General features: G+C 42.2%; 1 protein-coding gene and 1 long non-coding RNA gene across 10 annotated transcripts in view; one reads left to right on the top strand and one right to left on the bottom strand.

Annotated features, from left to right (window-relative positions):
* The window catches only part of LOC135105129 (prostaglandin E2 receptor EP4 subtype-like), a 209,281-nt gene that overhangs the window by 44,065 nt on the left and 137,371 nt on the right, over positions 1-27,845 (bottom strand). For all 7 annotated transcript variants that reach the window (XM_064013155.1, XM_064013154.1, XM_064013159.1 and 4 more), the window contains 2 exons: positions 14,151-14,440; positions 10,333-10,499 (listed from right to left, as the gene is read on the bottom strand). In XM_064013155.1, the coding sequence (XP_063869225.1) occupies positions 10,333-10,499; positions 14,151-14,367 (384 nt within the window). In that variant the 5' untranslated portion in view covers positions 14,368-14,440. The remainder of the gene's footprint in view (positions 1-10,332; positions 10,500-14,150; positions 14,441-27,845) is intronic.
* Positions 1-27,845, top strand: part of LOC135105131 (uncharacterized) — a 184,502-nt gene that overhangs the window by 103,245 nt on the left and 53,412 nt on the right. For all 3 annotated transcript variants that reach the window (XR_010270717.1, XR_010270718.1, XR_010270719.1), the window contains one exon: positions 12,469-12,537. This is a non-coding gene — a long non-coding RNA (uncharacterized LOC135105131). The remainder of the gene's footprint in view (positions 1-12,468; positions 12,538-27,845) is intronic.

Genomic DNA, 27,845 nt, shown 5'->3' with positions numbered 1-27,845 from the left:
CGAAGCCCAGACATCATAAAACTGCCAGAGAGAGAGAGAGAGAGAGAGAGAGAGAGAGAGAGAGAGAGAGAGAGAGAGAGAGAGAGAATGTAGGATAGCGAAAATTCAAAAAGTTAATAGCAGTCACTCTATATTAGCATGTATACTGAAAACATTAATATAAAGAGTGTTTTGATGTGAGTTGCTCTTTGCTGTCTTCATCACCATATATATATATTTTTTTCTGGGAGTAACATTTTTTGAGTGGCATAATTCGCTGTATTTTTAAAGGGGGGGGTATTGGACGGGGGCAGGGTCAGTGTGTAAAAAATGATTGTCTCTCCCTGTGTCTGTTTCTTCCTGTCTTTGTGTTTGTATGTGTGTCTTTCAGTGTGTGTGTGTGTGTGTGTGTGTGTGTGTGTGTGTGTTGTCTGTGTCTTTGTGTCTCTGTTTGTTTGTTTCTCTCTCTCTCTCTCTCTCTCTCTCTCTCTCTCTCTCTCTCTCTCTCTCTCTCTCTCTCTCTCTCTCTCTCTCTCTCTCTCTCTCTCTCTCTCTCTCTCTCTCTCTCGAAGCATTCTCCTCATTTTTCACCCTTCTCTTCAATCACTAACCTGCCTGGCCTCTTCTTCATCCCCCTCCTCCTCCTCCTCCTCCTCCTCCTCCTCCTCCTCCTCCTCCTCCTCCTCCTCCTCCTCCATGTTTTCACCACCACCAGCAACACCACTACCATTACCAATACCTTCTCTTTCTCGTCCTACTCCTCTTCATCCATTACCACCACCACCACCACCACCACCACCACCACCACTACCACCATCTCATTCTCAGGTAAATATTTGCGTCACACCCACCCACCTGACTCCCTCACGCACGCACGCAGGCATACTTGGTCAGAATAACACAGCTGCCCCGTAACCTTCCTTTTTCTTTTCTTTTATTATGATTCTTCAAATGGAGTGGAGAATTTTCTTTCCTTTTTCAACTCGGAGATAAAAAAGTTACTGTTTTGTTTTGGCTAAAATCGAGAAGGTAGTGTAATTTTGGAAAAGCCAAGAGAAATAGATCGATTCATGGGAAAGTATCACAGACAGGAAGACAAGAAAAAGCAACACCATAAATCGGTCTTTTGAAAGTAAAAAAAAAAAAGATAAATAAATAAATAAAGTAAATAATAGTAAAAAAAAAAAAAGACTATTGGAATGTACAGTAATACGTTCAAAAAATAAACACAAGAACAGAATACACTTTAAAGAGACTGACTTTCGTAACCGCCTCAGTAAGTGCGGACCAAGATGTGCATTCAGAGACGCCAGTGAAAAATAAATAAACAAATAAATAGATAAATAAATAAATACACACTCAAACAATACACACTCAGACAATACACACTCAAACAACCAATATCACCAAAATCTAAATAAGCAAAACAACCCCAAGACCAATGAAAGAAAACAGTGACAAACAGAAAACAATGAAAGAAAACGCGCCAAACAGACCATCATGGCAAAGAAAACGGAAACACATCTCACTTCATTACTAAAGCAAACACAAACACGCCAGGCACTCCACTATCACAAGACAAGCACGAAAACCTGCAAAAACACCAGATTGCTTCTAGAAAAATGCTAATAACGATAATGAAGTTGCTCTGTGACAAGAAAATAACGAAGAAAAAATGTCTCTCAATTTAGAACACGCGAGGCTGACGGTGCTGGCTCAGGTAACAAGTACAGGTAACTAGGGGCTTATTAAGGAACCGATACGAGGCCAGGTAACTAGAAGGGTATTAAGGAAGGTATCTTGAGTGTGTCTGGGTGTGTTCTGGTGGCGCGCCGTGAGGAGAGGATAAGGACAGGATGTGGGTGAGTCAGGGAAGAGAAACAAGAAGACGATGTAGGAAAGAAAGAGAGACGCAATATTAAATGGAAGAAAAAAGGATGGAAAAATAAGAGAATTAGAGCTTTAAGTGGAAAAATGTTAATAAGAATATGGATGCTAGAAAAAATAAAAGGAGGAAGGGGAAAACGGAGGAAGGGGATGAGGAAGAAGATGAAGATAAGAAAGGAAAAAAAAAAGAAAAGGAGAATGAAATAGTAGCTGAAAAAATATGAGCAGGAAAAAATCTATCCTATCAAAATAATTAAAGATGAAGAAATTAATAAACAAACCTGAAAAAAAAGAAACAAGACTCTCCCAAAATCAAGCAAATGTAAAAAAAAAATAAGATAATAAAATAACCGTAAAAAAATATGAACAAGAAAAAAAAATCCATTCCCTTTAAAAAAATACGATAAAGAAATGAATAAACAAACCTGAAAAAAACACAAGACTCCCAAAAAAAAAAAAAAAACATAAATAAATAAACAAATAAACAAAGAAGAACCAAGAATAATCACACCACCACCAACACACACACACAAACAAACAAACAAACACAAACAAACAAACAAACCATTAAAGAAATATCACAAACAAGATCTGAGAACAAAATAAAAACAAAATGCATCCAGACCAAGGAATTAATCAGGAGCGTGGCGTGATGCAAGGCGGCTGACGTGTGTGTGTGTGTGTGTGTGTGTGTGTGTGTGAGCGGCGACTCCTCAAGGCAAAGCAAACTGATGTGCTATTTTTGACCGTGGCTACATGTGGTGCGTGTATAAACGAGATTACCACCCAGACTCACCAGCCACGCCAGCACCCACGCCTTATACACCCACTACGCCTCCCCATCTCTCTCTCTCTCTCCCTTTCCCTCTCCCTCTCTCTTTTCTCTCTTATCAGCAACATTCACACGCCCCCGAAATTCTCTTGCCAGATTGAAGTTCTTTGTTTTAAGTGCAGTGTGTGTGTGTGTGTGTGTGTGTGTGTGTGTGTGTGTGTGTGTGTGTGTGTGTGTGTGTGTGTGTGTGTGTGTGCGTGCGTGTTTGGTGAAGGTCAGAAAGTCAGGAGGAGGAGTAGAAGTAGAAGGAGGAGGAGGAGGAGGAGGAGGACCAAAAATTTACTGGTGACGTGACGCGTGTGTGTGTGTGTGTGTGTGTGTGTGTGTGTGTGTGTGTGTGTGTGTGTGTGTGTGTGTGTGTGTGTGTGTGTGTGTGTGTGTGTGTGTGAAAGATATGAAACCAAGACCTCCTCCTCCTCCTCCTCCTCCTCCTCCTCCTCCTCCTCCTCCTCCTCCTCCTCCTCCTCCTCCTCCTCCTCCTCCTCCTCCTCCTTATCCTACTCCTCCACCACCACCACCACCACCACCTGATGATTACTTCCCCTCAAATACCAACACACTAATGAGTCGGTGCAGGTATGGTCCTCAAGGTCAGCGGAGCCACTACCTGAGGAATCCATTCATTCGCTCGACTGGCCTTGCACAGGGGAGGGGGAGAGAGAGAGAGAGAGAGAGAAGGAAGGGAGGAAAAGTGTTTGATCTGACGAAAGAAGCATGAAGGGAATGTAATCTGGAGTGTGTGAAAATAAGGAAATGTTTCTATGATTACACACACACACACACACACACACACAGGACAGAAGCAAAAGAGGTTTAATGCAGTACTCGATCTGCTGTGCGTGAACCTTCATATTTTGTTAGGGAGGAAGGCCACCACTTTTGCTGCATCTCAGGGTTTCAGCAGCTGGTTCTGAGTGACGCGGCGTGAGGCAGGCAAGTGTTCAGTGTCGTGTTGGCGGCTTTGTTCCCTTTCCTGTGTGTGATGAGACTGTTTTCCTTCACTCAGACCTAGACAACACCCTGGCGACCTTCCTCAACACCCACCCTCCTTCCCTCACTCCCTCGCCTTCCTCAACACCCCCTCCCACTGCCTCATTCCCGAACGCCGCAGTATTGGCAGAACGAGTCACAACATCCGGGCTGCCATCACCACCACTCGCGGTTGTTGCTGACTCCTCCTGACTACACTCTCCTGACGCAGGGAACTTATTGCATCACGCGCCCCAGAATCCCTCCCTGAACGCCCACAGACTGTCCCTTGAGGCTGCTGCTACGAACACGTCTTTAAAGCCCCGCACAGTTCACCTTGAATCACGCGGCAGAGGAGCAGCAGTGGTGAGCGTCAAGGCAACAGAAGCAAGTCACGACACGCTTCGGCGAAACAGTATGGGTGAAGTTTGGGTGGCGGCGAGCACAGCAGAGACTTGTCAAAACTCAGTGAGCCTTGAGAGCCACCGCGCGAGTCTTGCCGAGGAAATAATTTTAGCGGAACAAGAACGCATGTCTCCAGAAAGGAAAAGACCCAGACTCCCGCTGGTCCTCGCCTCTGTTTGGTAAAGTTTAGTTCACGCGGGGAAGGTGACGGCAGAGGCAGCAGGGAAAGATACTTGCAGGTCATCTGAGCAGCCGAGTCAGTTCTGCGGTGCTGCAAGACCCAGGAAGTTGTTATTCTGCACGCCAGCGGGTTGGAGGGCTGGGAGGGAAGGGGAAGAGTTAGGTTAGGAGGTTGGGGGTCAAGGGACGAGTCTGGTCGTGGCTTGAGGGCTGATCTTCCTGGGAGCGCCGCGGCATGGCATCGAAGCATAAATGCACACCAGAGTCACGTCAGGTTTCCACGGATGTCTGGCGGTTTCGGGACAGCGGCATCGCGTCCCCGGGAACTCATTGCATTCGTCGCAGCATGCAGTCAGGCGTGCAGGTGTGTCTGTCTGTGTCTGTGTGTGTACCGCGCCGCCACGAGCTGAGTCACCAAGGTCAAGGACACGTACACTGCCATGCAGCCCCACTTCTTCCCACGGCACATCCAGGAATAAAAGAGGGAAAAAAGCAAACTCAGACGTGTTTCCAGAATTCTAAGCTTGCTAAAAGAGAGGAAAGAAATGCAGATCACCTTGTTTACTTTCTTATTCCCGAAACGTCAAAAAAAAAAGAAAGAAAGGCACATAAAGAAATAAGTATAGGAATCTAAAGATCTTTTTTTTACCAAGCTAAATAAAAAAAATATGTACTTAATAAATTCCTTGCCTTTCCCTACCGAATTGTACGAGAACTGTGAGTCACTAACTACCGACTAAATATCCAGCGCAAAGTTTCCCACGCTGAGGCATTTAATTACTCAAAAACTCATTCCGGAAGTGGCAAATCTGATTGACAACGAAGTGCCATCTACCGCATTATTGACGCGAGCAGAGCAGCGTAGAGGGATTACTGAGAGACAAGAAAGTCGGTGCAAAACAAAGCGTTCACACATTACAGGGAGTTTTATCAAGTATATGGAAAAGAAGACTATTGTTGTACTTTCTAATAATTTTACCAGTCATCATATACATACATACATACATACAGACAGACAGACAGACAGACAGACTTCGAGAGAGGAAAGGTGAGTTTGGAAAGGGAAGTCAAGGCTACAGTGTGCCATAGGAAATAGAAGGGTTAAGGAAAAGAGCCTGTGATTGTGTAATTGAGAGAGAGAGAGAGAGAGAGAGAGAGAGAGAGAGAGAGAGAGAGAGAGAGAGAGAGAGAGAGAGAGAGAGAGAGAACCTAGTATTTCACGATCTGAGTAGTATAATGTGTGTGTGTGTGTGTGTGTGTGTGTGTGTGTGTGTGTGTGTGTGTGTGTGTGTGTGTGTGTGTGTGTGTGTGTGTGTGTGTACGTATCCCTGTCCCTACACTATTTTTGTCCGTGTACGTATTATTCCGATCCATATGTACGTATGTATGTACGTATCCACCTGTGCCTGTGTTTGTCCCTGATTGGCGGCTTGTTTTGCCTCGAGACGCTGTGATTGGTCCGTCCTTCACCTCTCAGAACGTTATCATTGGCTATCAGTCCACTCAGCATCACTCTAATTGGCTACTTAACCCTCCATCTCGTCTTCTCATTGGTTAATATTTTCCCGCGCGACAAATTCATTGGCTACTGTACTGCAGCCTTCCTTTGCGCTTATTGGTTCTTTTTTTCCCCCGCGCGAGCCTGATTGGTCCTCCGCTCCCCTCGCTGCGTCCCCTCGATACCCTAAAGAGAACCTCAAGCGGTGTAACTCTCAAATAATCGGTAGAGGAAACACCAATAACATTCATCAGTTTGCAAGGCGTACTACTTGAATTCCTGTTCCCCCTCCTCTCTCTCTCTCTCTCTCTCTCTCTCTCTCTCTCTCTCTCTCTCTCTCTCTCTCTCTCTCTCTCTCTCTCTCTCTCTCTCTCTCTCTCTCTCTCTCTCTCTCTCTCTCTCTACTAAGAGGGTTGTCATTTTTTTTTTTTTATATCCCTGAGTCTTACTACCTGGCGTCTCCCGGAACTCTTTATCAATTAAGCGTGACACAGGTGAGAGAGCAAGGGTATATATTTTTTTCCTTTTTTTTTAACTTTTTTTTCCATTTTTCATTTATTTAATTTTTTGATTTTTTATTATTTTCATTTTGTTTTTTTTTTCATTTTCTTTTTTTCTTGTTTTTTTTCATTTTTTTCCTTTCCTTGTTTTTTTTTTCTTCTTTTCCTTTTCTTAATTTTTATTCTTTTATTCTTTGTCATCTTTTACTTTTCGTCCTTATATATTTTTTCTCTTATTTCTTTTTTTTTCCTATATTTCTTTTCTTTTTACTATTTTTTTCTATTTTCCTATTCTTTTTTCCTCCCACAGGTGAGCGTATCGCCGCTATCACCTGCTCACGCTATCTCACGCTCACTTAACGCCGCCAATATTTCAGCCTGGTCATGATGCTCTTTAGTATGCTTCCGTTGCCCGGCTGTTCACTATCTACCCTTGCCTCTGTAGTATTTTTTTTTCTTAAGTTTTTATACAATTTTTTTATCATCATTTATTATTATTATTATTATTATTATTATTATTATTATTATTATTATTATTATTATTTCTATAGTTCATGTTTTTTTTTTTAGTTTGACATCATGATTTCTCAGTCACTTTTTTTCGTATTTTTCATTATTCTCTATATTTTTTTATTTCTTTGCTTTATTCCATGTTTTTTTTTGTTTGTTTATTTAATTTTTGAGGTAGGATTGTGTGTCTCTCTCATTATAGTCTCCTTGTCTTCTTTCTCCTTGTGACTCTCCTCCTCCTCCTCCTCCTCCTCCTCCTCCTCCTCCTCCTCCTCCTCCTCCTCCTCCTCCTCCTCCTCCATATTACACAGCGCTGTGAGAGGAGAGGGGGTTGGGTTAACTGTAGCATTAGTTTTTAATCTGTTTTATTCCCGTGTGTGGAGCCTCATTAGAGAGAGAGAGAGAGAGAGAGAGAGAGAGAGAGAGAGAGAGAGAGAGAGAGAGAGAGAGAGAGAGAGAGAGAGAGAGAGAGAGAGAGAGCATGGTATAGAAGACATAAGCTTTAAAATCGTGTGTGTGTGTGTGTGTGTGTGTGTGTGTGTGTGTGTGTGTGTGTGTGTGTGTGTAAAAAATATTCCTGGATTTCTATAGGATTTCAAAGCACACACACACACACACACACACACACACACACACACACACACACACACACACACACACACACACACACACACACACACACACACACACACACACACACACACACACACACACACACACACACATAAAACACACGCAGGGAAAAGTACTCATTTTAAAACAGCAAAAACTTCGCTGGTTTCGTGATAATTGGACAGTTTAGGAGGGCCATTAGCGGGTTAAGAGGCAGGAGTGCGAGCGAGGGGGGTAGGGGCAGTAACGCCACCACCACCACCACCACTACCACCATTATCCTACTCTCTCTCTCTCTAAGAAATTAAAAGCCAATTGCAGCCTGTTAACTGTGTATTGTAGTGTTCTCTCTCTCTCTCTCTCTCTCTCTCTCTCTCTCTCTCTCTCTCTCTCTCTCTCTCTCTCTCTCTCTCTCTCTCTCTCTCTCTCTCTCTCTCTCTCTCAATAAGGTCGCCAACACAACACACAGTCATCGTGGGAGGCAAAGAGAAGCAACACCACCCTACACCTGCCCTACACCTGCCCTACGCCTTCCCCACACCTTCCCCACACCTGCACTCCCACACCTGGCCTTGAAAGCGTCAGGTGTGAGACAGGTGTTGGGAGGGCGAGATTTATGGCGACCTTTGAGTTGAGGCGTGCAATCAAGGCCTCCCGAAGGACGCCTGCATGATGGACGTGCCCTCAGCGGCGTGCAGGAAGGCGGTGGGTTGGGGAGACAGGTACTGAAGGAATGTAAGGGGAAGGTATTGTGCTTTGTTTCTCTGTACGTAAGGATGAGGTTCTATGGGAATGTATGGAGGTGCCGTGCTCTCTTTCTCTGCACGTTAAGGTGATTCTCAGTACTTTTAATAGCCCTGTTGTTGTGGTTACTCTTTCTCAGCGTTCAGAGCGGTGTAGGAAATCATTTGCACGGAAAACTGCACGGGAAACGAATATTAACAAGGAAGTGACATTAAAACAAATTTGGACAGAAATCAACTTCACGACAACTCAATAAGCATAATAAGAAAGATTATTATGAGCCGCCATAGAAATAAGAGCATAAGGATGTATAGGAAGAATAAGGGAAGCTGCAAGAAGCCATCAAGACCCACACGTGGCAGTCCCTTACAACAAGCCAACACTCACAAAAACCATTAAAAAAAAAAGTAAGTAACCAAGCCGAAAACACAATTACTCTATAACCTTACAACCCAACACTGCACACACCAACACTCACTAACCTAACCTAACCTAACCTAACCTAACCTAACCTAACCTAACTTAATCTATCCTAACCTAACCTAACCTAACCCTAACTTAACCTAACCTAACCTAACCTAACCTAACCTAACCTAACCTAACCAAACCTAACGTAACCTAACCTAACCTAACCTAACCTAACCTAACGTAACCTAACCTAACCTAACCAAACCAAACCTAACCTAATTAAACCAAACCTAACCTAACCTAACCTAACTTAACTTAATCTATCCTAACCTAACCTAACCTAACCTAACCTAACTTAATCTATCCTAACCTAACCTAACTTAACCTAACCTAACCTAACCTAACTTAATCTATCCTAACCTAACCTAACCTAACTTAACCTAACCTAACCTAACCTAACCTAGCGTAACGTAACGTAACCTAACGTAACGTAACCTAACCTAACCTAACCAAACCTAACCTAACCTAACCTAACCTAACCAAACCTAACCTAACCAAACCAAACCAAACCTAACCTAACCTAACTTAATCTATCCTAACCTAACCTAACTTAACCTAACCTAACCTAACCTAACTTAATCTATCCTAACCTAACCTAACCTAACTTAACCTAACCTAACCTAACCAAACCTAACGTAACCTAATCTAATCTAACCTAACGTGACCTAACCTAACCTAACCTAACACTCACTAACCTAACCTAATCTAACCTAACCTAACCTAACCTAACACTCACTAACCTAACCTAACCTAACCTAACCTAATCTATCCTAACCTAACCTAACCTAACCTAACCTAACCTAACTTAATCTATCCTAACCTAACCTAACCTAACCTAACCTAACTTAATCTATCCTAACCTAACCTAACCTAACCTAACCTAACCTAACCTAACCTAATCTATCCTAACCTAACCTAAACTAACTTAATCTATCCTAACCTAACCTAACCTAATCTATCCTAACCTAACCTAACCTAACTTAATCTATCCTAACCTAACCTAACTTAACCTAACCTAACCTAACCTAACTTAATCTATCCTAACCTAACCTAACCTAACCTAACTTAATCTATCCTAACCTAACCTAACCTAACTTAATCTATCCTAACATAACCTAACCTAACCTAACCTAACCTAACCTAACCTAACCTAACTTAATCTATCCTAACCTAACCTAACTTAACCTAACCTAACCTAACCTAACCTAACCTAACTTAATCTATCCTAACCTAACCTAACCTAACCTAATCTGTCCTAACCTAACCTAACCTAACCTAACTTAATCTATCCTAACCTAACCTAACCTAACCTAACCTAACTTAACCTAACCTAACCTAACCTAACCCAACCTAACTTAATCTATCCTAACCTAACCTAACCTAATCTATCCTAACCTAACCTAACCTAACCTAACCTAACTTAATCTATCCTAACCTAACCTAACCTAACCTAACCTAACCTAACCTAACTTAATGTATCCTAACCTAACCTAACTTAACCTAACCTAACCTAACCTAATGTATCCTAACCTAACCTAACCTAACCTAACCTAGCCTTACAACCCAACACTGCACACACCAAGACTCACTAACCAAACCAATAAATCACAAGAATAACACAGTATACCTCTCTTAAACTAAACCAAACAGCACACCAACTAAAAAAATAACCCACAACTTCTTAGAATAACAACAATAACACAGCCGAGCCTCCTTTACAACAAATCAAGACTCAGCCCAACACTTACCCCGCCAACCCATCCGCCGTACACGTAGGCAATAAGAGCGGGCGTCGTAGTGATCACTTTCCCCACGAGGTCCGTCCATATGAGAGTACTGAGCAGCAGGAAGAACACGGTGCGGGAGTGCTGGGGCCTTGTGCTGGTGTAGAGGTAGTACAGCGCCCAGATTTGTCCTGTAGGCGAGGCAGAAGGAGTGAGTGAGGTAGTGTTGAGGGAGGAGGAGGAAAAATTGGTAAGGAGGAGAAGGAGGAGGAAGTGTTGTGTGTGTGAGTGTGTGAGGGTAACGTTGTAAGAGAGAGAGAGAGAGAGAGAGAGAGAGAGAGAGAGAGAGAGAGAGAGAGAGAGAGAGAGAGAGAGAGAGAGAGAGAGAGAGAGAGAGAGAGAGAGAGAGAGAGAGAGAGAGAGAGAGAGTAATGGAGCACTGAGTCACGTGAAAATTAAATGCATTTACCATTCACACATCATTTATTTCCTTCCTTCGTTTTATTCTTCATTTTTACTCTCTCTCTTTCTCCTATTGTCATCCGTTATCTAGAGAGAGAGAGAGAGAGAGAGAGAGAGAGAGAGAGAGAGAGAGAGAGAGAGAGAGAGAGAGAGAGAGAGAGAGAGAATGAATCACTTCCTGTCTCACTCTTACCATACGAAGAACTTCCTTTAATCTTTGATGCTCAGAGGAACAGGGACTGAAACATAGAGGAAGTCAGGGAAGGTAAGAGGAAGTGGAGAGGAGGAACGGAAATGAGGAGAAACAGGAGGAAGATGAAGGAAAAGATAAAGAGTGACTAACTTCAAGAGATTAGACACCAAAAAAAAAAAAAAAATCTTACAGAAGAAAAAAAGTTCGAAGCTACAAGGAAAAGCTGCAGATGAACTTAAAAAAAAAAAGCAATTCTAAAAACGAATATTAACAAAAGAGACCGAGAAAACCCGTACAAGAAAAGAATAAACAAGAAAACTGTGCAGAAATTCGTGGAGTGAAAGAATGGAAGGGTTTGATGACAGATAGACAACCAAGAACAGTGGCGAGAGTGACAGGGAGAGGGAGGGCGTGGGTGGAGGGAAGTCTGGAGGAGTGACGGAGAGGGAGAGGAGATGGAGACACAGAAAAGGAGAGAGAGAGAGAAAGATTAGCGAGAAGGAAGACGGATGCGTTTGTGTGGGAGGGACGAGGGAGAGAGAGAGAGAGAGAGAGAGAGAGAGAGAGAGAGAGAGAGAGAGAGAGAGAGAGAGAGAGAGAGAGAGAGAGAGAGAGAGAGAGAGAGAGAAGGATAGGGGGGTGATACAGTGCCTAAATAAAGATGAAATATGAAAGTCAGTGACGTGTAGGATGAAGCAGATAGACACACACACACACACACACACACACACACACACACACACACACACACACACACACACACACACACACACACACACACACACACACACACACACACACACACACACACACACACACACACACACACACACACACACACACACACACACACACAGAGACAGACAGGGAGAATGAAGATAGAGAGAAAGTGTAAGCCTTTTATATGAGAGCTGAAAGTCCGGGGGGAGAGTGAGTGAAGGGAGGGAACAGAGGTTAGAATGAGAGGAGGAAACATGCACGGAGGAAAGGGAGGTGAGACTGGAGGGAAAAATATGTAAGAAAGGAGAGGAAGATAGGCATGGAGGGAGAGGGAAACACAGCAGGTGAGAGTGAGAGAGTATAAAACTGTCTGGTATTGGGAGAGGTGAGTGAATACTGAGAATTGTTGTCAGAGAGAGAGAGAGAGAGAGAGAGAGAGAGAGAGAGAGAGAGAGAGAGAGAGAGAGAGAGAGAGAGAGAGAGAGAGAGAGAATGGAGGGTGGGAGGCCGACGAACAAACATGGAAAATAAAAGAGCAAATCCCAAAATAATCAGCAAACAGGGAAACAATCACCTTTAAAGAGCAGAGATATGAAAAGTAAAAAAAAAAAAAAAAATAGTTTCAGAGACTAGAGAAGAAAGTAACGAAATGAACAGAGAAAATTTAATGAACACATCAGACTTTCATTAGAGTTTTGCTGACTTAAAATCTTACAAGTGACAGGCAAGAACTTTTGTTGATAAGCCTAAAGATTACCCCCTCCCCGTTTTTTTTTTTTTTCCAGCAAAGAAAACGGGTGGCTGAAGGGGGGACAGAGGAAATGGCAAGAACGTTCTGCCAGTGAATCTCTCAGGTAAGGAGGACTAATTTATTTATATCACGTAAGTTTATTTTCATTACTCTACCCACCTGTTTACTTCTGCCTAAACAAACCTGCATACACAATCTCCCTCTATATAACTTTATGCTGTAAGGAAGACTAATTTATTTACATCACGTAAGTTCATTTTCATTACTCTACCCACCTGTTTACTTCTGCCTAAACAAACCTGCATACACAATCTCCCTTTATATAACTTTATTCTACTTTTCAAGAATCAATACGACTTTTACTATTTTCATGTTCCCAGTGGACTAACGAAGATCTACGTAAATACACACACACACACAAAAATTTATCCATAAGAATTAGGACGAGAAAAGTTAAGGTAAATCTAATGCAGGTCAGTTTAGATCCGGGGACGTTCCGCTGCTGCCTTCTTGAAACTGTCTTAGTCACAGGAGAGTGGAAAGAAAGAACGGTGAGCCAGAGTTCCTGAGTTTAACGAGAGAGAGAGAGAGAGAGAGAGAGAGAGAGAGAGAGAGAGAGAGAGAGAGAGAGAGAGAGAGAGAGAGAAATGAAAGAATGGGGATAACAGATAACTCTCATATCAAGAAGGTGAACAGGATAAAGCAATTGTTATATATAAAGACGTATTTGTTGATGTTTTCGCCCGTATAAGAGGTGTAAAGCAAGGAATTCCAGAGTTTACCAGAAAAGTGATGAAAGAGCGAAGATAGTACATAAATCTTTCATTAGTAAAGTGGACAGAAGAAATTGTTTGATAGGCACGTATAGAAAAGAATAAAAAGAAAAGAAAAAAGTATCTCTCTCTCTCTCTCTCTCTCTCTCTCTCTCTCTCTCTCTCTCTCTCTCTCTCTCTCTCTCTCTCTCTCTCTCTCTCTCTCTCTCATTCGTAGCTAATCTCCCGCTAATGATGTTTCTCTCACTCACATTCATTTGATTATCCTCCCCCCCTCTCTCTCTCTCTCTCTCTCTCTCTCTCTCTCTCTCTCTCTCTCTCTCTCTCTCTCTCTCTCTCTCTCTCTCTCTCTCTCTCTCTCTCTCTCTCTCTCTCTCTCTCCCCCCCCCTTCTTCCCCAAAGCCTCCTTCCTTTCCTCTATCCTTTCTCTTCCTTCCTGTTTCTGTTTTTCTCTTCTCTCTTTCCCTCCCTCTTTCCCTCCTTCCATTTTCCGCTGTTTTCTCTTCTTTCTCTCCTTGCTTCCATCCTTTTCCTCTCCCCCTCCTTGTTCCCCTCGTCCCTTCAGTTTCCATTCTTTCCTATCTCCTCTCCTCTTCCTAGTCTCCATTCTTCTTTATCTCTCATTCCACATCAGTCTTCTCTCTCTCTCTCTCTCTCTCTCTCTGTCTCTCTCTCTCTCTCTCTCTCTCTCTCTCTCTCTCTCTCTCTCTCTCTCTCTCTCTCTCTCTCTCTCTCTCTCTCTCTCTCTCTCTCTCTCTCAAACGTCATGCTATTATGGAGAGCTAAGGGAGATAATGGTAACTACTCTCTACCGCTTGGGCTCTTGCTCTCCCTCTTCTTTACCCTCTCACGCTCACTCTCCCTCCCCCTCTCCCTCTCTCTTACACTCGCCCGTCACATCACTGAGGACTTGATTCTCCCTCTCCCTCTCACCCACACTCACCCGTGACGCCGCTGAGGGAGAGCAGTATGGGGGACACGATGGTCGCGCCGGGCACCGTGGTGAGCGCCGTGCACGTGACATTAGCCTCACACTCCACCTGCAGCAGCGTGTCCGTCATGGCGACCACCTCCTCTCCGCCGCAGTTGCACCCCAAGGGCACCGCCTGCGTCACCCCCTCGCGGGCGTCACTCACCACCTCTTCCGGGGGAGGCAACATGGCGGCGGCGGCGGCGACGAAGGTGGTGGTGGTGGTGGTGGTGCGGTGGTGAGGGTTGTAGCAGACACGTGTCCTGTTGGGGAGATGAGATTGGGGTTATGGAAAATTAGGTTAGGTTAGGTCAGGGTTGGGGAGGAGAGAGCGTGTGGGGAGAGTGGAGGGTAGGAGGTGGTGGTGGAGGTGGTGGTGGTGGTGCGTCTTGTAGGTGAGAAGAAATTGCGGTTAAAGAAGGTTGGAGGGGAGGAGAGAGGGAGAGAGAAGTGAAGGGAGAGGTAGGAAAACAAAGAAGAGGAGATGGCAGAGAAGTGATGGAAGTGAAGAAAGAGGAGAAGAGAGAAGAGAAAGAGAAGAGAGGAAGAGGTACAAGAGAGGGGAGGGAAGTGAGGGAGGTGAAGGAAAGAGGCGAAGAAGCAAAGGACAGGAGAAAAGGAGATGAAGGTAGCTGGAAAGGGAAAGAAGAAAGGAGGAGGTGAAGGGAGTGTCTGAGAGGCAAGGGAGAGGAGAGAAGAAGGGAAGGGAGAGGGAAAGAAGAGCAGGAGGGAGAGGAGAACTGTTGCTATCACTCTTGTCTCCAAAAACTGTCAAAGGTAATAATTTTGATATGGAAATTTAGTCATACACTTTTTCCTCATCACTGGACTTCCTTCCTTTCAGTTTGTGTTCATTTTGGGAGTTATATGGTACAAGGGAAGGAAATTTGTAGCCCCTCCATTCCTTCCTTCCTTCCTTCCTTTCCTCCATGTCTTCTCATTCCTTAATTTCTTTCTTCCTCCCTTTTTTTGAGTTTTATACCTAGTTCTTTCATTTTTTTTGCCTTCTTACTTCCCTTCTTCCTTTCTTTCCTTCTTTCTTTCTGTCCTTTCTTCCTTTTTTCCTCCCGCCCTTAATTCCTTCTTTCCCTCCATCTTCTCTCATTTCCCTCCTCCTCATCCTCATTCCCTCCCTACACTCCCTCCTCTCTCTCCAATCTTCACACGAACACACACGAAACAAACAATTTTACTCGACAGAAAAGAAAAACAAAAAAAAACAAAAAGACAGAACACCTTAATAAACAAGAAAGCGCAAAAGTAGGCAACCAATCAGCATTCCCTCACACCTGCGCACACACACTAACCTAAAATACGTATGTACACCTGTTTTGGCCCAATTAATTAATCCCCCCAGGTATGCAGGTAGAAAGAGTCAGGTAATTTTATGGGTCTCTGTAATCTGGGTGTAATTATCAAGATTTACCGGAACAGAGAGAGAGAGAGAGAGAGAGAGAGAGAGAGAGAGAGAGAGAGAGAGAGAGCCACGTTTAATATCGGCAGACAATGTGTTTTTATCATATTCTTATTGTAAAGAAACACACGTGGTGGTGGTGGTGGTGGTGGTGTGTGTGTGTGTGTGTGTGTGTGTGTGTGTGTGTGTGTGTGTGTGTGTGTGTGTGTGTGTGTGTGTGTGTGTTTCTCGCGTGTTGTGTTTCCCCATCACGCTGTCACCACTTCCCCGTACAGTCACTCCCCTCTTTCCTCTTCCTCTTTCTTCTTTTCCTCGCTTCTTCTCTCTTTTTCGTGTTTATTTGTTTTTTCTTATTTTCATATCTTCCATCTCTTCTTTGCTCCTCCTTTTCCTTGTATTTTTATCGTATATCACCTCTTTCTCCTTCCTTCTCTTTCTCCTTCCTCCTTCTCCTCTTTTTCCTGTTTATTCCTCTCCCTTCTCATCCTCAACCCTTCCTCTCCTTCTTCCTTTTTTCTCTCTTGTTTGTCTTCCTCTTCTTTTTCTCTTCTCATCTTATTCCAATCTCAGTTCCTCCTCCTTTTAATTTCCTTTTAAATTTTCTTCTTCTTTTCCTTTATGTTGCTTTTTCTCTTCTTCCTCTCTCTATTTGTTTTTTTCTTACTTGTTTCTTTCCTATTGTTATAACCTGAGCTCCTCCTCCTCTTCTTCCTCCTCCTCCTCCTCCTCCTCCTCCTCCTCCTCCTCCTCCTCCTCCTCCTCCTCCTCCTCCTCCTCCTCCTCCTCCTACCATTACCATAATTCCTCTATTTCCTTTCTTTTTCCTCCTTTTTTAAACGTACAGTGGAAACAGATGAAACTGAACGAAAAAAAAATGTATAAATAACAAAACGAAGGGAAAATTAATCAGTAGAAAAAAAGATAAATATAAGTGGGAATAAAAATACGAAGTAGATGAATTAATAAACGTAGGTGAAGATAAATGTTATGTAATAAATAGATAGAAATATAAAGGTAAATAAAAAGTGAATGCTAAAATAAAAAAAAAACAAAAGCAAAAAAAAAAAATAGTGATGGGTGAAGAGAGTAAATATAAACAATTAGGAATAAATAGATAAATAAATAAGTAAACAAATAAATAAGAGAGAGAGAGAGAGAGAGAGAGAGAGAGAGAGAGAGAGAGAGAGAGAGAGAGAGAGAGAGAGAGAGAGAGAGAGAGAGAGAGAGAATACCAACCATTAGTGAAGTAAAACACCATCACCTCTTAACTTTCCCTCTTCTTCTCCCCTTCCCTCTCCCTCTCCCTCTCCCTCTCCTCTCCCTCTCCCTCTCATCTATTCCTATTCTTCTTCCTCCTCCCTCTTCCCACTCTCATTACTATAATCTCTTCTCATTCTCCCCATTTCTACCTGTCTCCAGCTCTTCCTCTTCCTCACACTCTCCCCTCTCCCCTCTCCCCTCTCCCCTCTCCCCTCTCCTCCTCCTCTACCTATTTCTCACCCCAACTCTCTTGCTCTCCCAACCTCTCCCCTTCATATAAGAGATAGGAAGCTAATCAGGGAGGGGGAAGAAGGAAGAGGGGAAGAGAGAGGAGAAAGATGAAAGGGAAAGGAAAGGAGAAAGAAGTGGGAAGGGGAAAGAAAGGAAAGGGAAATGAAAGGAAAAAGAGGAAAGAAAAGAGAAGGGAGAGGAGATAAAATAAAAGAAAAAGAGAGATAGGAAAGGAAAATTATAGGAGAGACAAGTAAGAAGGGAAAAGAAGAAAAGAAAAGAGAGGGAAATAAAGATGGAAAGGGGAAACAGAGGAAGAGAGAGGAAAATAGAGGCTGAATATTGTTGTTACCTGACATAAGCAAAGAAAAGGAGAAGGTAAAGAAAACGAGGAGGAAGAGGAAGGGAGAATGATGATGAAGAGGAGAAGGAGGAGGAAGAGGAAGTGCAAGGAAGAGGAATAAAGAGGAAGAAAGAAAATTGCTGTTTTTACCTAGTGGGCCAAGGAGGAAAGGAAGAATGAAGGAAGGAAATGAGAGGAGGAAATGAGGAAACAACTGAGAGAGGAAAGGAAGGAAAGAGAAACGAAGTAAGGCTTTTAAATGAAGGAGGGAAAGAAGGAAGGGTAGAAGGAGTGTGAAGGAAGGTGATGTTTGAAGGAGTGGCGGTGAGAGGGAAGGTGAAGTAAGCTGCGTCCTGAGAGAGAGAGAGAGAGAGAGAGAGAGAGAGAGAGAGAGAGAGAGAGAGAGAGAGAGAGAGAGAGAGAGAGAGAGAGAGAGAGAGAGAGAGAGAGAGAGAGAGAGATAAACAAAATAATAATGATGATGATGATGCTGCTGATGATAAAAGATGATAATGATAATAGTCATAATAATAATAATAATATGGAAGAAGAAAAAGAAAAGAAGAAAACGAAAAAGAAGAAGAAGGAGAAGAAGAAGAGAAGAAGGAGGAGGAGGAGGAGGAGGAGGAGGAGTAGGTTTACGAGAAGAGGAAGAACGAAAGAAGGAGAAGAAATAGAAGAAGAAAAAATAGAAAAGAAACAGAAGACGTAAAAATAAACGGAAGAAAAGAGAAAAGAAGAAAAAGAAAAAAAGAAAAGTAACAGAAAAGGAGCACTAGTAGTGGTCGTAGTAGTAGTAGTAGTAGTAGTAGTAGTAGTAGTAGTAGTAGTAGTAGATCCCTCCCACAAACACAAATATTGGGAAAGGATACATATTTGAAATGGACAAGACGAGAAGATGACGGTGGTGATGGTGGCGATAGTAGTGGTGTTGATAGTAGTGGTGGTGGTGGCGGTGGTGGTGGTGGAGCCTGGGACGAGACAGGTGGAATAGGGAGGGGCCGAAGAGCCATCCAATAACAGATGGTCGAACTATGGATGGTCGTGAGGTTGTTCGGTGATTCAGGTCGTTACGTGTTGAGAGGGAGAGGGAGAGGGAGGAAAAAGAGGAGGAATTGGGGGGAAATGGAGAGAGAGAGAGAGAGAGAGAGAGAGAGAGAGAGAGAGAGAGAGAGAGAGAGAGAGAGAGAGAGTCCATACAATTCCCAATAACAACCACGAAAAACAAATGGAAACAATCAGAGGTCACCAGAGAGAGAGAAAAAACGAATTAACGACTGAAGAGACGAAGAGAAAGAAGAAGAAGAAGAAGAAGAAGAAGAAGAAGAAGGTTGCAGTGCTCACAGACGAAGAAAGAGAAGACGCAAAGAAGAAAGAACACTAAACAATTTTCCTTGCTGTAATGTTTTCACGAATTCAAAATTACTCTGCTTTTCACCTGCACCATTAATTAAGAAGAAGTCAAATTTACACACCAGGTAAATTCACTTGTTTATCTGTAATATTATAAAAACATCACACTAACAAACACAAGAGGACCAGAACGCAGTAAGGTTTAGTAGGGCAGGGCGTGGCTGGGTTTTAAAAGCAGAACGAAGGTGAAGCAGTTGGTGGTAGGGCGGGTGAAGGCAGGCAGCGGTTCCCTCCTCGCCGCCCCGTCAGCAGCCCAAACACACGGCGGGTGGCTGACGGACACACGCCCCTCCTCCCTCTACCTTCACTCCCAACCTGTTACCACCATCAGGCAGGTAGTAGGCTGTTTGTTTCCCCTTCTTGCTCTTCGCTGGTCTAGTAAAGTGGTAGGGTTTTTGTTTTTTTTTTCTCTTTTTTTCTTTCTTTTCTTGTTCTTGATCTTGTTGTTGTTGTTGTTGTTGTTGTTCTTTTTCTTCTTTTCATCTTTTTTTCTACTTCGTATTGTTCTTATTGTTCTTGTTTTTTTGTTCTTTCTCTTGTTTTTGTTATTGTTCTCCTTGTTCTTGTTCCTCTTTTCCTTGTTCTTGTTCTTCCTGTTTCTCTTGTTCTTCTTTTTATTCTTCTTTGTTTTCTTCATTGTTGTCCTCCTCCTCCTCCTCCTCCTCCTCCTCCTCCTCCTCCTCCTCCTCCTCCTCCTCCTCCTCCTCCTCCTCCTCCTCCTCCTCCCTCCAAAACCACCACCATCACCAGTGCATTCAGGACAACTATTAAATTAACACCTTGATTAGCGTCGCGCGGGACAGGTAGGCTGACGGAACAACCTCTAATTAAGCTGATCTGTCTTTAAGTGCAGGTGAGGCCAAGCTTGAGTGCTGGAGATTACCTGAGGATGAGTCACCTGTGTGTGTTTGTGTGTATGTGTTTTTGTGTGTGTGTGTGTGTGGTGTGAATAGGAGATGAGAGAAATATATATATATATAGAGATAAGGGAAGGAGAAAAGTAAATAATGAAGAGGAAAGGAGAGTAAGAGAGAAGAGGAGGAAGAAAAGTAAAGAGAAGAGGTCCAGATAAAATGAAGAGGAAAAGGAAGTGTTAGAGAGAGAGAAAGGGAAGGAAGTAATAAAGAGTAAAGAGGAGAGAAAAGAAGAAAGTGATAAAGGAAGTGAAAAATAAAAAAAATGTGTTAGAGATACAGGAAAGGAAGAAAAGCAATAAAGAGGAAAGTAAAGAGGAAAACGAAGAGGAAAGAAAGTAGTAGAGGTGGAAAAGGGGAAAAATGATAAAGAATAAAGTAAAGAAAGGAAAATAATAAAAGAAAATATGACAATGAGATCAAGGACGGAAAGAGAGAGAGAGAGAGAGAGAGAGAGAGAGAGAGAGAGAGAGAGAGAGAGAGAGAGAGAGAGAGAGAGAGAGAATATTGGAGGATTAGAGGAAAGGAAACTGACAAGAATGCAGTATGGGAATAAAATATTGAAGGTCCACGCACTTGAAATTTAATGGTCAGAGAGAGAGAGAGAGAGAGAGAGAGAGAGAGAGAGAGAGAGAGAGAGAGAGAGAGAGAGAGAAGGAAAGATAGATCAGAGAAAGACAAAAAAAGGGAAAGAGATGGAAGGAAAGGGAAGAGAGGGAAATAGAAAGGACAGAGGAAAACAAGCATAAGAGAAGGAAATAAAAGAAAAGAAAAAGATGATGAATGAGAGAATAGTAGGAGGAAACAAAATATAGAAAAAAGGAAAGGAAGAGAAATAATGAAAACACCAAGAGAGAGAGAGAGAGAGAGAGAGAGAGAGAGAGAGAGAGAGAGAGAGAGAGAGAGAGAGAGAGAGAGAGAGAGAGAGAGAGTGGGTATTAAAAAAGCGGGAAATGAGGACAAGGACTCTTCTTTTCTCGTGACGGAAAACATTATGGACGAGAAAAAGCCAATTTCATCTACAAAGTGCGTGCGTATGTGCCCGCACCCACCCCAAGAGAGAGAGAGAGAGAGAGAGAGAGAGAGAGAGAGAGAGAGAGAGAGAGAGAGAGAGAGAGAGAGAGAGAGAGAGAGAGAGAGAATTATGAACACTTATATAAACTCTCTCTTTCCTTCCTTTACACATTAAAAAGTAAACAAAAGTAAAGTAAAAATAAAACATAAATAAAATAAATAAAAGTGGTTTAAAAATCTGCTCCCTTTCAAAAAAAAAAAACTCTTATTCTTTTTTCTATTTAACATTTTTTTTCAGAATTTATGGCAAAAGTATTTCTTTCTTTATGTTCCCCTCCCTTCACGTTTAAGCACCTCTCTCTCTCTCTCTCTCTCTCTCTCTCTCTCTCTCTCTCTCTCTCTCTCTCTCTCTCTCTCTCATCTATCTATTTATCTATTTCTTATCTATTTATCTATCTATCTGGCTATCTGTGTGTTTATCTATCTATCAGTCAATCTATTTATCCATCCATCCATCTATCTATCTATCTATCTATCTATCTATCTATCTATCTATCTATCTATCTATCTACCCATTCACCCATCCACCCATCCAACCATCCTTCTCCCGATCTCCAGTTTCCTCCACTGTTTATTCCACCTCCTCTCTCTCTCTCTCTCTCTCTCTCTCTCTCTCTCTCTCTCTCTCTCTCTCTCTCTCTCTCTCTCTCTCTCTCTCTCTCTCTCTCTCTCTCTCTCTCTCTCTCTCTCTCTCTCTCTCTCTCTCTCTCTCTCTCTCTCTCTCTCCACCCCTCCGTGAGCGAAATATTATCAAGACCATGACACAGAAACAGCCCCCTTCTGTGTGTGTGTGTGTGTGTGTGTGTGTGTGTGTGTGTGTGTGTGTGTGTGTGTGTGTGTGTGTGTGTGTGTGTGTGTGTGTGGGTGATTAATGATGTACATGTTCAGGAAGAGGGAAGTTTGTGGCGGGAATGAGAGAGAGAGAGAGAGAGAGAGAGAGAGAGAGAGAGAGAGAGAGGGAGAGGGAGAGGGTGAGGGTGTGTGGGTGTAGCAGGTTATCCATCACCGTGCCTCAATGTGCCGCGCCCTCTTAGAAGTATTACATGTACTAAACCAGTTATTTCATCTTTGTTTTTTTCATATAATCGCTCTATTTTTTTTATGTAATCATCGTGTTTTTTTTTTGTATATTGTTCGTTTTTCTCTTCTGTTTCTTTATGTAATTGTTCTTTTTTGTTTTGTAATTATCGTGTTTGTTGTATGTCGTCTCTTCTATAAGTATTACACCTTTATGTAATTATTTTCTTCTTTTTAGATAATTATCGTTTTTCTTCAATGTTGTCTTTTTTTTCTTCCTTTATTTTGCTTCATCGTCAATTCCTTTTTATTTGTCTATTTAAATTTTTCTTTTTTTAATTCGTCATTCTTTTATTTTTTTATTTCTCTTACGTTATTTTATCATTGAATTATTATAGAAGATTATTGCTATTTCTTTGTTTTGTATTTTTCTCCTTGTTTTCAGTATGTTTTATTCTATTTAAGCATTATCTATTGTTTTCAGTCTCCCTTTTTGTCAATTTCATTAATCTTTCCCTTTTATCTACCCATTTTAGCTTCCCTCACTCCTACCCTATTCATTTCACTACTGCCTTTTTTACTTTTACTTCTATCCCCTTCACTTACAGATTTTTTTACTAAACTTTATCACGAAAAGCACATTTGTTCATCAATCTTCCCATTTAGGTCACGGTACCACCCGCCTCACCTTCCCTCCCTTCCCACTCTCCTTCCATCGTGTTCCTTGCCTTCACTTCATCTACCTCCCTTGGTCAGTAAGGGACGCGTCTGCCCCGCATTAGGCCCGTATCGAATAATAATAGTGTTGAGTTAGGTTAGGTTAGGTTAGGTTAGGTTAGTTTAAGTTAGATTAGGTTAGGTTAGACTAGGTTAGGTTAGGTTTGGATTAGGTTAAATTAGGTTTGGATGAGTAAGGTTAGGTTAGGTTAGGTTAGGTTAGATTAGATTAAGTTAGGTTTTAATTAGTTTAGGTTAAGTTAGGTTAGGTTAGGTTAGGTTAGGTTAGTTTAAGTTAGGTTAGGTTAGGTTAGACTAGGTTAGGTTAGGTTTGGATTAGGTTAAGTTAGGTTTGGATGAGTAAGGTTAGGTTAGGTTAGGTTAGGTTAGATTAGATTAAGTTAGATTAGTTTGGGTTGGGTTAGGTTGGGTTAGGTCAATTTAGGTTAGTTTAAGTTAGGTTAGGTTAGGTTAGGTTAGGTTAGGTTAGGTTTGGATTAGGTTAAGTTAGGTTTGGATGAGTAAGGTTAGGTTAGGTTAGGTTAGGTTAGGTTAGATTAAGTTAGGTTTTAATTAGTTTAGGTTAAGTTACATTAAGTTAGATTAGTTTGGGTTGGGTTAGGTTGGGCTAGGTCAAATTAGGTTAGGTTGTGTACAATTCTTATTTGGTATATATTTTATCATGCGAATTTCCTTTGTTTTTTCTTATCTTTTACCTTCCGTTCACCTTGCCAGAGAGAGAGAGAGAGAGAGAGAGAGAGAGAGAGAGAGAGAGAGAGAGAGAGAGAGAGAGAGAGAGAGATGAAAGGTTTAACTTGTCAGATTCACCACCACTCGTCTCTCTCTCTCTCTCTCTCTCTCTCTCTCTCTCTCTCTCTCTCTCTCTCTCTCTCTCTCTCTCTCTCTCTCTCTCTCTCTCTCTCTCTCTCTCTCCTTCACCTCCTTTCCACCTCAATTCTATAAAACAGCCTGGCGAAACTGGGTTGAGAGAGAGAGAGAGAGAGAGAGAGAGAGAGAGAGAGAGAGAGAGAGAGAGAGAGAGGTAAATATTATTCAGTCACGATTCCTAACAGTGGTCGGTTATCAACGCATCCATTCCCTTCACCACCACTACTAACATATTCTCCTTCTTCTTCCCCTTTCCTTCCTTTCCTTGTCGTCTTCTTCTATTTTTACCTTTTTTTCCTTCTTTTCTTCTTTTTTCTTATCACTTCATCGTGGCTTTTCTTGGTATTTTCTTGTGTGTCTTTTCTAGTTTTCGTGTTTTTTTCTCTCTATTTTACTTTTTTTTTGTCATTTTTCTTCTCTGTTTTCACTTTTTCTATCCTTGGTTTTGTTTTTCCTTTTTTTTTTCATTATGTAGTTTTCCGTCATTCTTTTCTTTTTTTTTTTCGTCCTTCTTCTTCCATCTTTATGTCTTTCTGTTATTCCTTTTCCATACTCTTCCTCCTTCTTTTCCTTGTTTATTTTTATTTTTTCAATCTGCTCTTACATTTTTTTCTTTTTTTATGGTAAATGTTTGTATTTCAGTAGATACTTTCTTTAGACTCCCCCAAACGCCTCCTTCCCCAAATATTCTTAGTGTGTATTCATCCTTTGTATTCCTATTTATTCCTCCTGGGTCCACTTAACGTCACCTGTGTAGCGTAAGTATATATTTCATTAGATACTCTCTTTAAAAAAACAAAAATATTCTTGCTGTCTTTTCTCACATTTTCACTCTGCATTCCTTTGTATTCCTGGGTCCACGTGACGTCATCTGGGTGTGTTATAAAGGCAAACTATACAGTAGACAGGCGGAGGAGAGCCACCACCCCACCACACACACACACACACACACACACACACACACACACACACACACACACACACACACACACACACACACACACACACACACACACACACACACACACACACACACACACACACACACACACACAATAACGCCATTACTCTATTTGATTAGTTGCATGAAGACAGTGGTAAACAAACCTAACCTAACCAAATGACAGATTACAAAGCAAGACGCACACACAAAATGAGAGAGAGAGAGAGAGAGAGAGAGAGAGAGAGAGAGAGAGAGAGAGAGAGAGAGAGAGAGAGAGAGAGAGAGAGAGAGAGAGAGAGAGAGAGAGATGAAACAAACACATTCTGAAAATAACAAACCCACAAGAAACCAACACATTAACACACCCATACCCTCTTTATGACACGCCCCCTACCCCTCCATCCCCCTACCTGGACCTCTCCCCTGTCTCCCTCTCCCCGTCACTTCCCAGCCTCCTCGCGTCCCAGAATCTCAGCTAGGCGGGGAGTTCTCGAGAGGAAGTTATTGGTGACATTTTTACGTGGTGTGTATCTCCGTCCTTGGCTAGACTGCTCATACGTACAGACAGACAGTGTGTGTCTCCCTCCCTCCTCTAACTCGGTCAGGTTGGGATAAAGGGCTGGGAGGAAGGAAGGGAGAGAAGGGAAGGAGGGAGGGAGAGTATACAGAACGTAAGGATTTAAGATTGTTATGGAATGAAGAGAAGGAAGAAAGGGAGGGAGGAAGGGAGAGGAAGGAATAGAGGAAGGGGTTGGAAAGTGGGAGGAAGGAAAGGAAAGGAAAGGTATTGTGTGGTATGAAGGATTGTTGGGAAGGAAGGAAAAGGGAAGGTTGAGTTGGAGGAAGGAAAGAAGGAAGGAGAGGGAACGAGGGAGAGGATGTGTGGTATAAAGATGTTTTGGAAGGAAATGCGGTAGAAAGAAAGGGATGAGAGGGAAGGAAGAAAGAAAGAAAGAAAGGAAGGAAGGATGGAAGGAAATAAATAAGGGATGGAAAAAAAGGAAAGAAGGAAGGAAAGAAATAAAAAGGGCAAGGCAAGGAAAGGAAGGGTACAGAGAAACGTTTTGGAAGGGAGGTAGGAAAGATGAAAGTGAAGAAGGAAAGAAGGAAGGAAGGAAGGAAGGACGGATAAAAGGTGTGAAGAAGGAGATGAAAGTATGGTAGAATGGCGGAAGAGAGACATAAAATGATAAATATGCGAGGATAAAGAAGATGGAAAGTGGAGAAGGAAAGGAAGAGGAGATGAGTTTGAGATCCAGAGAGAGAGAGAGAGAGAGAGAGAGAGAGAGAGAGAGAGAGAGAGAGAGAGAGAGGTGCAGGGAAGAGGAATGAGGAAGCTTTAGTGAGATTCAGGAAGGCAGGAGGAGGAGGAGGAGGACGAGGAGGAGGAGGAGGAGGAGGAGGAGGAGGAGGAGGAGGAGGAGGAGGAGGAGGAGGAGGAGGAGGAGGAGGAGGAGAAGAAGGAATGTAAACAGAATTTTCGATGTGGACAGAAAAAGGAATAGGGAGAAACGGAAGTAGAAATAGAAGTAAAAAGAAAAAAAAGAAAAAAAAGAAAAGAAAATTAGAACAACAAAAACATAAAAGGAAAGAATAGAGGAAGAAGAAAAAAACAGAGAAAGGAATAGAGTGAACAAGTAAGAATAAAAGTAGAAGAGAAGAAAAAATAGAGATTATAAGAGAAGCACAGTGGAAGACAAAAGAAAGAATAGGGGAAGAGTAGAGAAGAAGGTAAGAAGAAATGGAGATTATAAGAGAAAAGTAGAGAAGGAGAGAGAGAGAACAGGAGAATAGGGAAGAGGATGAAAAGCAAAAGGAAGAATAAGGAAAAAAAAACAAAAGAAGAAAAAAACAAAAAAAATAGAGAAGAAAAGAGGACAGAAGAAGAAGGAGAAGGTAATAAAAAAAACAAAAAATAAAAAACAGAGAAGCAAAAAAAAAAGAAAAAAACAAAGAAAACGAAGAAAAGAAGAAAAAAAAACATTAAAAGCATAGAATAAATAGATTAGAGGAAAACAAAGATGACTATAGAGAAAGTAGAGAACAGAGAGACAGGGACATGGACTGAGCGTGGAGGCGTGGCGGCGTGGAGGCGTTGCACTGAGCTACCTTGAGCCTGGAATGATACCGTGATCCAGGACTCCAGGTAAATTGTCTCCGCCCGTGACACCACCGCCCCTACCAGTGAGGAGGGGTGGAGCAGAGAAGCAGGAAGGAGCAGGAGGTGGAAAGGTAACGAAATAGAAGATGGAATGGAGGAGATGGAGAGTAAATGAAATAGGAGAGGGGAACAGAAAGAGAAAGAGGAATAGGAGAAAGAGGAGATGGAGGTAAAATGGAATAGGAGAGGTGGAGCAGGGAGGGCCAGGAGATGGAGGGGAAAGAAATAGGAGAAGGTGGAGAGAAGGAGATGGAGGTAAAACGAAATAGGAGAGGTGGAGAGAAAGAGGAGGAGGATGGGGAGAAAGAGGAGTTGAAGGGGAAACGAAAGAGGAGAGAGAAGATCGGCTGGAAGAGGAGGAAGATGAGAAGGAAGTAAAACGAAATAAGAGAGAAGAAAATGGGAAGGAAGAAGAAATGGAGGTGAAAAAAAATAGAAGAGAAGGTGAAGAGAAAAATGGAAGGTAAGGAGGAGAGAAAGATGGGAGATGGAAGAGAAGGAAGAGGAAAAACTAGAAGAGAAGATGGAAGACAGAGGTGAAAAAAAAATAGCAGAGAAGATGAAGAGGAGGAAGAAAGAGACGCAAGAAGAAAAAAAATAATTAGATAGAAAAAAAAAGTATTTGTGTTTGAAGATCAGACAAAAGAGAAAAAAAGAATACGGGAAAAGAGATAAATGAGGAAATACAAAGAGGAAACTAGATGAAGAGAAGGGAAAAAAACAGCAAATTGGTTTATATGTTAAAGATCAGAAAGGGAAAAGTAAATTAAGAGGAAAGAGAATAAAAGAATAAAGAAAGGTGGAGAGGATAAGAGAGAGAGAGAGAGAGAGAGAGAGAGAGAGAGAGAGAGAGAGAGAGAGAGAGAGAGAGAGAGAGAGAGAGAATAAAAAAAATAACATAACATATAACTAAAAAAAAAAATGCGAAAGAGAAGAGAAGGAAGACTAAGAGGAGGAAAACAACAAAAAACCTTAGCGGGAGAAAAGGAGATGGAGGAGGAAGAAAAAGAAGAGGGAGCAGGAAACAAGAAGACTAAAGACAGACAGAAGAGAAAGAGAAAAAAATAGAAAGCAAAAAAAAAAAAAAAAAAAAGATCACGAGAGATTTGCTACGAATTATCACCACATTTTTTCATATCTCCTTTCTCTCTTTTCTTTTTTTTTTTTTTTTTTATGAGGGCAAGGGTCACAAGGAAGCTGTTTAAGCCTTACAGTGCCCTTTGTCTGAGCCGCAGCGACCGCACCACAAAGACAGAAGGAGGAGGAGGAGGAGGAGGTGGAGGTGGTGGTGGT

Source organism: Scylla paramamosain, chromosome 11 (assembly GCF_035594125.1).
Source record: "Scylla paramamosain isolate STU-SP2022 chromosome 11, ASM3559412v1, whole genome shotgun sequence".
Taxonomy (NCBI): domain Eukaryota; kingdom Metazoa; phylum Arthropoda; class Malacostraca; order Decapoda; family Portunidae; genus Scylla; species Scylla paramamosain.
Note: the sequence above shows the minus strand (reverse complement) of the source record. Positions and strands in the feature narration are given on the sequence as shown.